The sequence below is a fragment of the Erithacus rubecula genome (assembly GCF_903797595.1).
Source record: "Erithacus rubecula genome assembly, chromosome: 2".
Lineage (NCBI taxonomy): Eukaryota > Metazoa > Chordata > Aves > Passeriformes > Muscicapidae > Erithacus > Erithacus rubecula.
The window spans coordinates 23,197,948-23,214,637 of record NC_136685.1 but is presented as its reverse complement, the minus strand read 5'-3'; the positions used below and the strand labels follow the sequence as shown (position 1 = coordinate 23,214,637).

Below are 16,690 nucleotides of genomic sequence, written 5' to 3'. Positions count from 1 at the left end.
GAAGGGAGAAAACACCTTCAAAATACTGGCTGTTCTTTCATAGTCACCTGCATTCCCCTCTTATCCTCTAAAAAGGCACAGGAGTTAATGCAGGAGTAATAAGCTGCTATTCTCAGAGCAACAGTCACTGGGAGTAGCCCATGGATGAGAAGACCATTAATTTGAACAGCTTTATTACAAGCTAAACTGGAGACTCAGCACACAATAGGATTGCTGCTTAGCTCTTTGGTATATATTTTTTTATTTTCTGATAAAACTCAAATTATTCTAAGTTAACCTTGCAGAATAAAGACGTATTTTATTTCTTCCACCAAGAGCCAGAAATGTACAAAACAGAGTGTCACTGAAAAGGCTACATAGAAACCTCTCCAATCCAAATTAACCCATACCAAATCCACTCTAATCTATGTATATTAATTCTTTCAACTGCAGTATAAATACCTAAAAGTCTATAGAACTGCCTTAAAAAGACAACCTTGAATCCAAAGAAGGTAAGTTTTAGAAACACCTGTGGATACACACGGCATGGAGTTGATCTGAAAATGCATATGGCATTTTTGAGACATCACTTGAAAGGCACAGTCCTGATTTTTTGTATTTTGGAAGGACAAAGCTCATTCCATATATAGACATAGACTACTTTTGGCAACCTCTATGGCATAATTAACCTAAGTAATCAGCAAATGGTGGTATCTCAAGTTCCAGAGTATGGAAATATTGCTAAATACTGACTTCATGAAGGCAATCACTACCACTGTTTATAAAACACCACGGTCTTGGTATTTTTTTCCTGTATTAGGCCACCAGAGAGCAATCCCACACTCATAAACAAGAAACAAGCACGGAAAGTAGAGTGGGAATACTTCTGAGGATGTAAGTCAATACTCCAGAGTAAAAATGGCATAAAACAGAGTTTGATCCAAACATCTACCAAAAGGTTCTCATTATTCTCTCAAACATACATCTCTATACAACTCCTGAACTGGGTTCTTAAAATAGGTGCTGCTAAAAAAGAGCCTTTATAATACTTCTGACTGGCATGAACATAGCTTAAAACTAGTTACAGAGGCAAGGAATTTCAAATGGAAATATGAGCTAAGGCAGTGCTCAGAACTTTGCAAGGAGACTCTGACAACATCCTAGGAACTTTAGTACTGTTAAGAGTAGAGTAAATTTAGAAGTATTTATGAAGGCAATTATGTCAGTTTAGTGCAGATCATGGTTTATATTCTAATCCCTGATAAATATTTGGGCAGAGCAGGACATCTCATGAAAATGTAAATGTCATCTTGTTATCTCTCTTACAGGATAAAATTCCATGTTCAATGTGTAAAAGCAATAGGACTAAGCACAAACATGAAAATATGGATTTTCAGGAAAACACTAAAAAAATAGAATCTTGGGCGTCCTAAAATATTTTAATGCATAACATTAAAGAAGAAATCACAAAATTCAGTACACAACTCATTAATTTATGTCAGTTTTATGACTTTATTTGCAGGCAACTATAAGAGAAAGAAAAAATATTTCTAAATATTTCTAAATGGAAAATTATTTTATCAATTATATATGAAAATTATGTCATTCAATGAAATGCTCTTGTTTTGACACTTGAAAAAGATGCTTTTAAAAAATATATATATGTAGAGAAAGTTCTGTTGAGAGCTTACCTATTTACACCTGGTTGTTAATTTGAAAAATCAGTATTTGATAACAACTTTTTCAATAATAGTCACTTTTCAGTGGGCTGTGGAGAAGTAAGTAGTGAATGTTCATGCAAAGAAAGACAGGATGCCTTACCCTGAGCCTCTGAACTTGACAGCCTTGTTTCTCTGTCATCTTCAGAAAGTGACTGAAGTTCGATTCATCAAGCAGGATATACACTGCAATCCCTCTGGTAGATGCCTCCACGATTTCTCTAAAAATATCCACATCTGTAAACATATCCATAACAATGGCAATGACCTGAATCAAACAGGAAAGAAGCAAATTATTGTCTTGTACAAATTCACATATATACAGAATTCTTCACTGAAGTCTGCACGGAGCAGCTAATACACTAATAATTTTTACACATTAAAATATTCTATTTTCTGTGTCATTCCACTTAACCTGAAGACTTCCAAGACAACCAGATCTTCATTTTGAGAAATCAAGTGATCACCTGTGTGACATTTGTTACAAGTACCAAAGTCCAGCAAAATGCTGTGCTGTGGGTTGTCTTGGTTTTGTCTGGAATCAAGTTTATTTTGTTCTTCATAGATGGCACCATGCTATAAGAATAATGTTAACAGCAAACTGATGTGGTTGTTGCTAAGTAGTCATTACTCAAGAGATGGACTTTTCAGTGTTCCATGCTCTGCCAGTGAGCAGGTGCATAAGAAACCAGGAGGAAGCACAATTAGGACAGCTGACCCAAACTGGCCAAAGGGATATTCCATACTGCAGAATGTCATGGTCAGTGTGTGAACTGAAGGGAGTTGGCTGGGAGGGGCCAGTTGCTGCTCAGGGACTGTCTGGGCATTGGTCAGTGAGTGATGAGCAACTGTTATGTGCATCACTTGTTTCCTTGGGTTTTACTTCTCTCTCTCTCTCTCCTCTTTTTCTCACAATTATTGTTACTACCAGTAGTCTCCTTACATTATTATTATATTTTACTTTGCTTCAATTATTAAACTGCTCTTTTCTCAATCCACAAGGGTTTACTTCTTTCCAATTCTCCATCCCACTAAGGGTGTGAATGAGCAAGTGGGTGTGTGGAACATTGTTGCTGGCTAGGGTTAAACCATGACATGGGTGTGTGTAGTGACTGGTTTTATGAGGGAAAGGAAACCCAGTAAAAGAGAAATGGAGAGAAAAACAATAATAATGAATGCTGTGGAAAAACTTTCAAAATAAAATTACAGTATGCATAAAAAAAATCAGAGAAAATTTTTGTACATGGGGCTTCTCAATCTTTCATCATTTTCTCTAAAGCTAATGGCTCAAGAGCTTGAAGTAACTGATAAGCAGACACTGAAGAGCTAGAGGCCCTCTTACTGGGAAAAAAAACCTAGTCAGCATGTGAGAGCTTTGCTCAAGAAGATTAGCATGCTGAACACCAGCCACCAACACCCTTCAATCCACAGGGATAGAATAAGTATGTCTGATTTGGAAAAGCAGCGTTGCTCTAGTGGTATTTTGGATATATACAGAGAAACGCTGCACTGTTGACAAATGGTTTGTAATTTGGGAAGAAATACTGTTGAAATGTGAAAGAAAATAAGAGGAAGAACGAGTGTCTGTGTAATTTCTAAAGATAGTACTTTTATCCACTAGTTTTTGTGAAAAGTTCCAATGAGATGTCTCAGGTGCAAATTCAAACCAAATAAAACCTTTCACAGATATCAGAGCAGGTTTTACCATTTTCACCAATCTTTAAACAACCTGTACATCAACTTTGAAGGTGTAATTGTTAAGTTGCAAGTACTCATCTTATTCTGGAACTGAAATATTTACCTCACTCAGGTAAATGGTGTTACACACAACCAGGTAAAAGTTATGTCTCCAGTCAGTTTTATGATTTGCCTTTTTTCAATCTCACCTACTTAGAACTAAAAGTTTCATTTTGCCAATTGTATTTAAAACACTAGAAATAGAAAAGAGAGATAACTTACATAAAATAAAAATAAAATAACAATGAAAATAATTAGATAAGGTAAAAATACAACTCCTGAATAAGAGAAAAGGAACTAACTTGGCCTCTTTATTACATGTCACCTGTCAATAAATAGTCTTTACAAATCCATCAGTCAGAGAGGTACTGAATAGCATCAAAGAATTCCATTATTTCAGAAATCTTAGGTAATATGTCAATGCAATGCCTCATTTTCTTTTTGAAAGTAAAACCTTAACTTGTTTTTCTTCAGTACAGAATATATTTCTTTATCTAAAGACTGAAAACACAAATGTTTATCTTGACTCTAAGGATCTCATCACTCTCAGACTGCACCTGCTGCTTGGTCTTGTTTCTGAGATATAGAGTGTTACCTGAACAAGTTAATAATCCTATTTATTCATCCATATTGTTTCACATATGTCTGAGAAGAAAACTGCCAAGACAGATCAAGTATGATAGGCAAAAAGAGAAAAAAAAAAAAAATCTGTTCTCAAATTGTCTGCTTCATTACCTGTTTCCCCCTTCCTCTGAACTCCCTGATTTCTTCCTAGGCTTTCCTTTGCTTCAGATGTTCAAGAAATGGGTACTCATTACATTCTAGGATCAATTTAAATGTAAGAGAAAAATCTTGAATTGATTTATTAGTGTACACTCATATCAGTACATGAAATATTGAAAACCCACAGCATAGCCCTCAAAAATCATTCTAGCACTTTCCAAGGGCAGATATCTAAGATAGTCACATGTTTGCAACATTTTGTGGTTGCATAGACTGCTAAAATGGAAAGATGCAGAATAAACCCCACAAGAACGTGTAATAAAAACTAAAAACCAATACTGACTAGGATGGCCAAATCTCTGTGAAGAGGATGGTAGAGAAATAAACACATAAGCAAGTAGGTTAGAAAGCTGGTGACATAAGAAAGACATGTGCACCATTGTGCAGATATTTCACTTGGGAATGAACAGGGGACCCTCTTTGTCTTCATCAGGAGAATTGTTCTTAAACCATTCATCTTATTAAATCTGGAGTAATTCTGCAAAGCATCAAGTAGTCTTGCAAGAAACTCTAGGTTTCACTTCCACAGTTGGAACAGGGATTATATTTTGAAACCTGAAGCTTGTGCTGTCTGAAAAGTCCTTAGCAGAATTTGAGTACACAGATGGAAAGCCACAGTCATACCTGACAACTAAATGGGCATACATTTGTGCCTTCCCTACAAACCAGAGGTGACTCTTCAATGTCCTCATCAGGCTGCCCATTTGTTCTTAGCAACACTCAATTGATCTGTTATACACAAACATAATTAGGCCTGGCTGCTGGAGAAGAGTGCCAAATTTGAACAATGCATACAATGCACATACGAAACATACAATATGTAAAACGTTGTTAACAGTGACTTCTGCATACTGATTTCCATAAACCAAAACAGATGTTTGACCATAAACTACAGGTTTTGATTCAGAAAGTGTATTCCATAAAGGTCATGGAATAGTCTGGCCTTTAAATGTATTAAACTTCCTGTTTTCTTTCTCCTTTTAATAGGGGTGTGTGTACATTTCCCCAGCTTGCCTACTTTGCAGCAGAAGGGAGTACTGCACATGGGAAAAGACAAAGCAAATATGGTATTCAGGCTTTGATCAATTAAGGAGACCAAGATTAGGAGATTACTTCAGTGAGGTATTCTGTGATATGTACCTACCTTTAATTAAAGCTGCAACAACAGCTGTGAGATTAGTTACTTGCTGCATCACTTCGGAAGAAAAGCATTCACTACTGTGTTTTTACATTTGTTTTTTGCAATTGCAGAGCTAATTTCCACCCTGGTACTTACAAGAATACAACAGTGAATTCTAACAAGGAAGAAAACCTGATATAATTCAAACTGCAGAAATACATCAGAAAATTGCCTACTCCATAAATTCTGTTTCTTTCAATACTATCCTGATTTAAGAAAACCCCCTCAAGGCAGAAAGCTGTAGTGTCACACAGGAGGCTTCCTTACAAACTGTCATTTTTTTTCCAAAGCATATTTGTTTTCCAGAATGGAAAGATCTTTTTAAAAGGAACAACTCATGCTTTTGAAGCAAATACAAAGGCCTTCCAACCATTCCAGGAAATCTGGATGGGTACAGGAGTTTTTTGATGAAAGCAACAGAATTCTGGGAGAACTTTAGAAACCTTGTAAAACTGATTATCAACCTGATCAAAAATTACCCCCATTTGGGAACAGCTAAGCAAGCATGTTACACCTTCAGGGAGGAGAAAAGAGCTGGTAGAGCAGACACTTGCTGTGCATAACATCACATAACACTGAAATTATGCACAGCAAGAGGGAACTACCACCACCTGGGTATTAGATAGAAGAGCACATTTCAGTGATCAATTAAAAGTGAAGTACAGAAAACAGTTTTTATGCTGGCTTTCTTCACCCAGAATTAAATTTAAATAATATTTGATTGTCACTATTAGAATCTTTACCTTATCTATCTATTCTTTAAGTGATGAATCCTTTTTAAGTTTAAAATTTGCTTTCAATGACATCCTTACAGAAAATCTGCTGAAGTCAATAAGCACAAAATTACTCCTAATAAATCCAACAGAATGCTCAATTTAACTGAAGGCACCACTAGAGCCATATGCTATTATTCTTCTTACTGTCTTGACAGTAAGGCTATGCTTTTCAACAGAAAAGTAAACTACACAGTCTGCTTTGGCATTTAAAAAACATGCAAATACAGACAGGAAAGTATAATTTTATTGAATAGCACTATTTTTAATGCAAATATCTAAACTGTATTTTTCAGTAAGCTGTTTTATTTAATTTGCTTACTGGTGAGGAAAGTACCATTTTAAAGCTCAGTATCTCTAAACTATCATCACTTTAGTACAGAGTTCTTTTCATTCTTTCAAAGTTCTTAATAATCTTCAATTTTGGTAAGTGACTGACTCCTACAAAAAGTACCAGTGACAAGGTTCATGAAAGACACACACACATTTGTTTTGAAGGTTAAAAATCCAGCTCTAGCTGTTTGTTTCAGCTATAGCTGAAATATCCTGAATATCCATGCTAAACAGGAGATTAAGTACATGGTAACATGGCAACAGAGTGGATAATATGACACCACGGAGGAGTAAATGGAGGCCAGTGTTCAGTTCTGTTGCACCTATTATGCTACAGTGTCAGGTTCTTTGTCCTACAGCGGCGGCTGGACAAAAGGCAGTGGCCAAACTGAAACAAGAACAGTTCTCACCGGATGTAGGGAAACCCCTTTATTCCACAAAGGACACCCCAGCAGTGGTCCCAGAGTAATCCAGTTTCCATCCTTGGAGGTTTTCAAGACCCAGCTGGATAATGCCCTAGGCAACCTTTTCAGATACTATACTAGCCATGCTTTAAGCAGGAGGATCGGCTGCAGACTTCCAACTGACCAAAGGCTGCAACTCAATGACTCGGGTATCTTCACTCACATCATTGTCAAAATGAAAGCAAATTTTATTATGTTTGGTAGTAATTATAAACTTTGCTGTGAATCCTAAAGAAAACAGAGACTGAGAAATAAAGGAGTTTTTCTGCTTTACATCTTCCATTTTTGATTTTTAAAAAACTGGATTTTAATCCTAATTCAGTTTTAAGACATTAAAATCAACCTTTCAATAGGTGTGTGCTGAAATTCAAGCATAAATGCACAAAGGCATAAAAGGCCTTTACTGCTAGCTCTCAGTAAGTCTATTCTGTGGTCCCTTGACAGTTTCATTATCTCAGCATTATAACTTCTTTCACAAATATGAATTATGATTCTCTAGTTTATATACTGCAGTGTGTGTCATTTAACAACTCCTTTGCTATAAACAGTAAAAATAGAGGAATCCTCTACTAAATCTGCTTCCTTAGGGCAGGCTTTACTAGAGACACCTACCAATATCAATAACCTAGTAAGGAATAGTGCTGAAACTGTACCCTACACCGCAGGAGTATTGATTTCATGTAACCTACATGGGGCTTACTTTGGGCAGTACATGACAAAAATCCATACTGCTGTGTAGTGCTTTTAAATGTCACCACCTTTTCTCACCCCAAGAACAAAGAACCACATCTCTGACGGAATTACTAACTCTATTTTCATGACCTTTTCTCTGTTACTCCAGTCTCGTTTTGGCAGATCCCTGTTTTGAGGTGATGTCCTTGAGGCACAGGCTCAGTGCTGGGTCTGGCCTTTCTCAGAGAGCAGGCAGTGCAGAAGAGGACACAGCACAGACACCATGCTGCTAGGAACAAGAGGCAGGCACTAAATTGACTGGTGAGTTTCTGGCATCGTAAGAGACAAATTTGGTGATCAATGCAGACAACCTTCTCCCTAGTCAGCTATATAATATGTCCCACAAATTACTGTGGTTTGTTTTTACAATTTTATTACTTTGGGTTTTATGGTTGAGGGTTTAGATCCAGTTTATGATTTCCGCAATTCATATTAACAACTCCCTAATAAATCATCTATTAGCCTTACTTTCTGGCACTGTTGCTCACACTAGAGTGCTTCTAAGACAAAACTTCATTAATTTGGTATTAATTTGCAAAACTGAAGACAGCCCTGAAATGCTTTGCACAACACATCCTTTTATTGCAATGTCTACTTTAAATTGATGAATTGCTGAATTGCTGAGGTCTCACAATACAGTAACAGATGAGAAGTCTTGCAATAAAGTGCCAAAGTGTAATATAATGAGGGGAGCCTTGCCTGTAAATACAGACTAATGCAATAATATAAATAGTAATCAACCATCTGAGTATTATCCATTCTCCTGCAATTTCTGTGGCAATATAAAGGAACAAATACTGAGATGATTTATACCTATGCAACATTCATGAAATTAATGTCACTGCTTGTTGCATTGTCAGTACTTGTACTATCATCATAATTGACCCCCTGAGATCTCATTTAATATATTTAATTTGGCTTTACAGACACAGAGCGATATACAATAACTATGTGGTGTACTCAGAGATGTTCTTTCATTTTTAAGAGCAATTTAATTAACTACAGGGTGAAGTCTGGCACTTCATTATTACAGGCAGCTACACCACCTCAGAATCAGCTCTCCTAACCCTTGTATCCTCTTTTCCTCCTCCCGCTCCAAAATATTTCTACCATTTATTTGAGGATAGAAAAACACAGGCTCTCAGAACCAAGTACACATTCTGTTCTGATCACCAAGCTTCATTTTATCATGTCATATATCCACTACAAAACCTAAAAATTTTAAAGTAAGAACTAAGTTTATAAGGCATAAAAATTAACTTCCAACATGTAAACTAGCAGTCTTCAATAACCTCAAAAGCCTCTATCTGCAACAGGATGTCAGAGAAGTTCAACGCTAACAAAAAATCATATAAATAAGTTCACCGTCCAGAGAACATAAACTAAACTTTTAGCATCTCCTGCAATACAACAAGAAAAACAAATGCAAACTATTAGAAAATGATGAAGGCAGGTAACCACATAAGACTATACAAATTATTTTAATAGTGTTTACCTGTATAGTGCACATGAAAAAGCCTTATCTGCTCTGTCCAAGAAACACACACAAAAGATGTGCAGCAGGGGAACTTTCTAGCTATCAGCAACAGGGGAAAATGTTCTGGTGGCGAAAAATAATATGACAGTAAAAACAGGAGCTCTGAGGAAGGATAAAATTTTACTTTGAAAAAGACTGGGAAGATAGATTTTTTTACAATGAACAATCTGAAAACTACAGGAGAATTCTGCTTTTTGCTCAATTTAGCAACTTTTGTATAGTTTAGTATCTCTAAAAAAAGCAGATAAGACCAGCATTAGTTCTTTGAAAGGTGAAACTAAAACCAAAATAAAAGTAAAGTTCTCTAAAATAAGACTCTTTTCTCTGAAAAGAATGTAGAGAAGCCTTCTTCATTACCTTTGAGAAAGCTATTGCAGACCAGGCTAGGAAGTTATACATACACCATCTTAAAGTGACACCTTCTCTGTTACTGCTTGAAATTCACACAACTGCAAATTTTATCTTGCAAAACTTATGGGAGTGAGCTACATTAATTCTATAAATGTGATCTTTATCTATGGGTTTGGCAGTTGTTATTCTGGCTGAAGGATTGGTAAGAACTAATTGTGAGCTGAACAAATTACAGGAGACACCACCTCACTCTGGGCAGCAGCAGAGGCAGTAATTTCTCTGAAGCTTTACTTCCACACGTGCAGAACTGAGTGTCAGCAAGTCATGGCAAGGAGAAAATGGAGGGGGATATTCCAGGGATTCTTCATGGGGACTTTCCAAAGAGTTTTTATAAACCTAATCCTTGGAATGAAGGATCGGCAAAGAAACAGCTGCTGTTCAGTGCTGGCACACCACAGACATGAAAATATTTACCTAAATCTGCAAAAATCTGTCACGCATTATTAAAACTACAAGCGTTCACAATGCTCAATTTTAACACTTTCATTCCTGCTTTCAATGCTCCCATCAATAACTAAAATGGTTTTGGTATTTAGGAAGCAAGTTGTGTTCTGTCACTGAGAACAGAAACAGGCAGAGGTCCTACAGAGAAGGACATAAGGCAGCACAGAAAATCCTTGGCAAGATGGAGAGAACTCATTAGGGACATCACTCTGCCCTTTCTTCTCTTGCCATTGACACTGCTGCTGTATTCCCAGTGCCATGTGGGCTGCAGCTGGTTGGGTAGCAAGATTCTAATATTTGTATTTAGCTCTTCAGAATGTTCATATCCAGTTGTTATGTTGAGAAGCTGCCAAGCTTCTTCTAAGGAAAGCAAACCGAAAGGAAATGCCAGCATTTCTGACAGCCTGCTATACCACTTTGGAAATTCATGACAAAAATGGAAAGTACTTTTCTAGCCTCCAGCTTTCTCTATGATCAATTTCAAAAACTTGCTGCTTCAGAAATATTTTTTGTTTATTTAAAAGATTATTAACAGCTTCAATATGTAGGTTCTCATGTGGGTTCTTAATATTTAGTGAATGTTTAGGCTATTTGAATTAATATTATAATGTTATACTTTTTATTTTAAATTTGTTTGTAAGTAGAAGCACTTACTTATTCATGTGTGCAGTATTTAGTGAGTGCACAAAAACAAACAGTGCACAACAGTGTGCACATAAGCCTTAATTATTTTATTTAAAAGTCCCAGCAGTATGAGTTGACCACTGCAAGGTTAAAACCTCTTTCAATACCTGAAATTATTATCTCACACCTGAGAACAAGGGACAGGGACACCTCAAATGCATGGGGGATAGGGGGAAGGCAAAGGGACAAAACCATTTTTTTAAATGTACTAAAATTATCCTTCCAAATTACTCCTGCTTAAAAATGCTCCTCATGCCATGGTAAACCAGATTGGACATTAATACTTGTAAGGACTCTTCCTGGGATTTCTTTCAAGAAGTATTAAAATAATTAAAGAGTCAAAGTAAATGTATGAGATTTCAGCTAATCTAGATAGTAAGTCTAGAGAGTATTTTGAGTGTTTGTCACTTTTAGCAGTACATTTTGGTGGGTTTCTTAGACTGGGAATGGAGATGCTCTGAGTCAGTCTGCCTTCCCAACGATTCACTTAATTTCCTCAAGAGTCCTGTGTCCATTTTCAATATTAAACCCCTCTTCCTTTATGTATTTATATATTGAGAGTTTATATATTGAAACATGCTAGACAATGTATAAAACCTCACAATATGAATCAACATTTACAGGCTGTGACAATCTATAACAAAAGCATTTCTTAAAGAACTTTGTTGGCATTTTTTAATTAGTCACTTGGAAACAATGAAAGATTCTCTTTGTCAAAGGCAGATTTATAGGAAGAAGAGATGATTCAGACCAACTTTTCTATACCAGGAAGGATAATTTTGCTTTTAAGTTTTCTTTTGCAAGAGCTGTGTACTGTTTGTCATATTTGAGAACTTAATAGTAAACTCGTTTCTGAAACTAAACGAAATGGAAGAGCTGAATATCTAATATTTGTATTTTATAAATAAGCTACATATTTAAAATATACTGCATGGGTTTCAGTGCCTCTTCTAGTGTGTATATGTATCAGACAAAAAAACCCCACAACTACATAGTTCAATTGTATAATACTGCTTGAAATCCCTTGTTCTTGCTTACAAGAATAAGTAGGTATAACAGGTACAACTTGCACAGAAGAGAATCCATAAAGAAGGGCAGGTATATAATACAGGGGCAGAAACAGTGCTGACTCCACGTTAAATGATGTAAAGGAATGGAGTTAGATGAAAATAAGTGTCTCAAAAGCAGGAAACACTTATTTTTGCATTTCTATGCAAAGAAAATATTGGTGTATCCAAGTCAGCAGACAAACCTGATGTGTTTCAGAGTGGCATATGATTTGGAAAGATAGACTTTGGAATGCCTATACATTAAGAACAGTGCACATGGATGGCCTATCAACATTTTTAGCAAGTGGAAAAATAAAAGCATACAGCTGTGGAGGACTTGCAAGCTGTGCACTAAGTCCATAAGTCTTATATCAGGGTGACCTTGCATTGGATAAACACAAATTCATGCAAAGACTAATGTTTCCTAACATGGAAGACACTGCATCCAAGAGAAAACCTATTTTATATGTAGGCAGTAGCCAATTAAAAAAAAACAACCAAACCAACCACCCAAACAAAAAAATTGAATCACCAGATTTCAAATCAGTGAAAGGCTACAGACCAATGAGCATGACCTGATTATATAACTGACTTAATGACCTTGTTGAGAAACAAGTCCTAATTATATCATTAATTGTTGAAGGGTAGTCTTCTATAGACACACAAAACTTCTTCCAAAAGATAGACTGCATAAGGAACAGTGGTAGAGAAAGTATTTCAGAGATAAACATAGAAGAAAAAGAGAATTAAAAATTGGAAGTCTTTGCAGAAGACACTGATGTATGCCCATAGAACCCCTACTGAGACTAGAACCAATTCTATTTAAAAACCTCCTCTGGTTCATGGTCTAGAGAAGGTAATCCCAAAGTGAAGAAAGGAAGCCACAGAGGCTCCTGTTAGTATTTGGAAAGTAGTGGCACAATTTCTTTGTCTTTAGGTTAAGAAGGAACATTACAGTCTACTGCAATAAAGTAATATTTGCTGCAGCTGCAATTAGCAGACCTGGATGGTTCACATGCAAGACAGGAAAATAATTTTGCTGTTGGTCATTTTTAATTAAACCTTTGAGTATCAGGGAAATAGTGCTTATGGCCACAATTCAAAAAACAGCTTGATGACACAAACTGGTTGCTCAGCCTGACTTCTGAAAGGAAAACCAACACAAGAGTCAATTAATACAGAAATGAAAGCTAATCACATATTTAGGGAAGGGTAAATAGGAAAACACCTTTCAAAATACTGCTTATTTAATCCTTTTTTGAAATAAAGCTTTTATATTCAGCTCATACATGTGATTGAGAGTCAGTAATAGACACATGAGGTACACACACTTAGGGACTGGTTATTGGCTAGATGTTTAAAGCAGTTGTCTAATGAAAGCATTTTGATTGCATTTATTTCTAGCACCTGTAAGGCCCAATGATATTAAAGATTTTCATACTGCTGTCACGAAAGGAGAAGCAAACCCATCATAACTTACTTATTATTTATGGCCTATTTCTGTTCCCCCTTCCCTTTCTATTGTGACTACCATTACCTTACTTCCCTTTCCCCTCTACTTCCCCCTTATCACTTCATTCCCTTAATTATTTCTTTCTCCTTTCCTGTCCCTTCTTCCCTCTTTCAAGACAGGAACTCCAAACTCAGTTAAATTTGATACTTAAAAAACCTGATATTGGATATTGAATGTGGGGTTAAAATGGGCTCCTATGCATTTTGTACAAGCCATTTTTCCTCCACGTTTTATGACTATACCCTTATGATATTCACAATAAAGTTTGATTCCTGCTACAACTACTATTTGCTTCAATGCCACTAATTTCAAATTCTATAGGTGTACTTAAATATGTTTAAGGAGGTCAACTCTAGCAGTAATATGGTTAAACCAGAAAAATACAGAACGCAGGCTGTTTAAGATTACTGATCACAGGTCAGTGATGGGTCAGTAAAAAGGAAAGCCAGTGAACCTCTGGTATAAATTAGAAAAGATGAATATGCAGGATTTAGCTGTGCCAGATTCTCTGTTCACCTTCAGAAGCTTTCTAGTTTAGCTGCATGGCAGAGTAAAATGCATTTATAAGTAAAAACAGGATGCCTACAAGACCTCTGGTGACATTTATGCTGCAAAAAAAAGCAAATGCAATTATGTCAGATCAGTATTCTGAAATACACCACAGACATAATGTATTCCTGCATGAGTTCATATGGCACATAGTTACATCTGAATGCCAGTAAAAAATCCAATCAGATTATTTAAACTATTTACTTTTTCAAACATGCTGCCAATTGAGCAGGAACCTTCCCTGAAACTCAGGAGAAGCAGATTGCACCACCTGCTCTCAGAGCAGCTACTTGTGCAACATATTGTTAATGACTGTGTGCTGGCAGACTGCATTTCAATTTCACCTATTTTAAAGACAGGTTTTGAAACTAATTAATTAATTGTTGTCTGCAAATCATGTTCAGGTCCTCAGGTGAAATCCATTACCCTGGCATGCTAGATTATTTATTATAGATAGGAAGGAAAAAGGAAAAAAATAATTGCAGACCAGTCTGAAAGCATTGACAGAATGTCCTAAAGATAAGAGAAGATTAACCTTGTTAATAAGTAATTATGTGCAGCTTTTCAGGAAGAAAACAGATTCAAATTTTTATGCACAATAACATATGGAGCAAGATGTCTGAAATAGTAGAGAAGCAATTATAAAAACCCTGCTCAAACCTCCTGTGAAGCAAACTGAAATGAAGAAGATAAGTAATGCTGCAATTCTTGCAGCCCCAGTGGAGTTAATTGGAACTAAACCAGGTACTAAACAGAATTTAATTCCCGAATCCAATGCAGCACTTAAAAAACAAAACAATAAAAGAATTACAAGTAAAATTACTATTAAAAAGTTATAATTTCAGTACCAATGATATGCTTTAAAAATGTATTTATAAAAATTATTTCAATTTTTAAATCCTTTAGAAGCTTTTTAAGTGAAACTCAACAATTTTTGTTTGAGTGTGAATCTTGCATAGGTAGTGAGGTATATGAGGGAGTTGCAAGTCAAGAGATAAGAAATGGAATTCAAAGACACAAGTGAAAAAAATTTAAAGAAACATTTCTTTCTTATTCATTTCTGCCAGGTTTTTGCTCAACTGATCTTTTGCCTCTATGTGAGCTGACTTTTGATTAACCATCTCTGTCAAACAAGAAGCAATACAGCTTTAGAATTATCTTGGTGACACTATTATTTTGTAAATGCAGGTAGCATCAGCTTTCACTGATCTGCATACAGCTCTTTCACAAGACCATACAAGTACTAATTCATTGCTTGCAATTTGATACTGCAATTATACAAAATCAGAGGAAAGATTATGTGATCCTTGTGATAAAGTCTGATCAGGTGTTTATATTATTCCTTTTTTGATATCTACTGCTCTTTCCATTTAAATGCAAAAGCCTATTTTTAATGGTTACAAGTTTATTAAGAGTATTCATGTTTTCTTAGATCAGAGCCCTAGGCCACTTCCAGGAGACAGCTGGACAAGAGCAGATGTACAGCCAGGCTGCAAGACTTCCTTCCCCAATCCAGATTCCATCTGCCTCAGCCACAGATGGGCACTACGGTCTCCTCCTCTCATTTTTCTCATTCTCACAAGGACAGGATGCATAATGAAGCACTTATTTAAGAATCATTAAAATGAACAATTATTCAAATAAATGAGTTATCACTCTGCAAGTAACTGAACCCTTCATACTCAATTGAGCTAGTAACCAAGTTAATGGCAAGTTAAAAGGGTTTTTTAATAGGTAAAAGAGAAGCACGTTATGACAAGTCTTGCACTGCACAGCTTCATGTATGTGTGAGCATTCCCCTTTCTACAAAATATTCCTCCTAATGTGCATTGCATGCCAGTTCACACATACACACACCCCTAACCTCTATTTGGGTAATGATAATCAGAGATCTAATCAGGAAGCCTGCTGAACATCTGCACAAACTGCAAAACTCCTGCTAGAGCAAGGTGGTATTCTAAAAAACATCACAGCAGATACCTGAATTTAAGAATGGAGTAAGAAGAAAATCAGTCTCAGGGGCACCTACTGCAGCTCTTCAGTACCTTTCCCTGCAAGATTTGCTGCTTATTTGTGTCAGTGAATCCCCTGCAGCCACAAAACATTCCTGCATTGAATATCTGTGTACCTCAAGGGTATATATGCCAGGAAACATGAGGGGCAGAGAGGAAAATTCACTTCTTTTGCCATCGAAAGCAGAACCTTCTAATAATAAGGAGTGAAAGCAGAAACACCACTGAGCAAACCACCCATGGATTTACATTAAGCCATGTTCTGTTGGCAAATTTGCTCTGCTGGAAAATGTGCCAAGCATGCTAATAGCTAAATATACTAGATAATTTTAGTTGTTTGAAGTAAGGATGGATATTGGAGATGAGAACATGCAATATACATCTGTGGAGGAGAGTTGAACATTTTATTCCAAGAACACTTCATAAAGTGTTGCTTTTTGATGCAAAATAGTGCCTTTCAAATAAATATTTGTTCTTAAAAAGTACCTCTCAGGTCTAAAGAAACATCTTCCCTTGAGTAACCTGCCCACATAACACTGGTTATGCCAGAAAGCCTCTCTGCATCCTAGACTGCTAATGCTCCATGTTCACCATGGAATCCACACTTTCTGTAGCACAGTGTGCACACGTGCATGTAGAGGATTGCACACATGTGCACACACACTGACTGAAAAAAACACATTTTATTATTTGCTTCTTTCCTTTAGACAAAAAAATTTCAAACCAGCACTTCACTGACAAAAGAAAAAAGGAGCAATCATTTCAGATGTAGTAACAGGACAGTTTTAATCC

The 16,690-nt window shown here is 36.3% G+C and overlaps 1 protein-coding gene across 1 annotated transcript in view; it reads right to left on the bottom strand.

Moving 5' to 3' along the window:
• Positions 1-16,690, bottom strand: part of FAM83B (family with sequence similarity 83 member B) — a 53,593-nt gene that overhangs the window by 15,881 nt on the left and 21,022 nt on the right. The window contains exon 3 of the mRNA XM_079298173.1: positions 1,801-1,965. Coding sequence (XP_079154299.1) covers positions 1,801-1,965 — 165 coding nt within the window. The remainder of the gene's footprint in view (positions 1-1,800; positions 1,966-16,690) is intronic.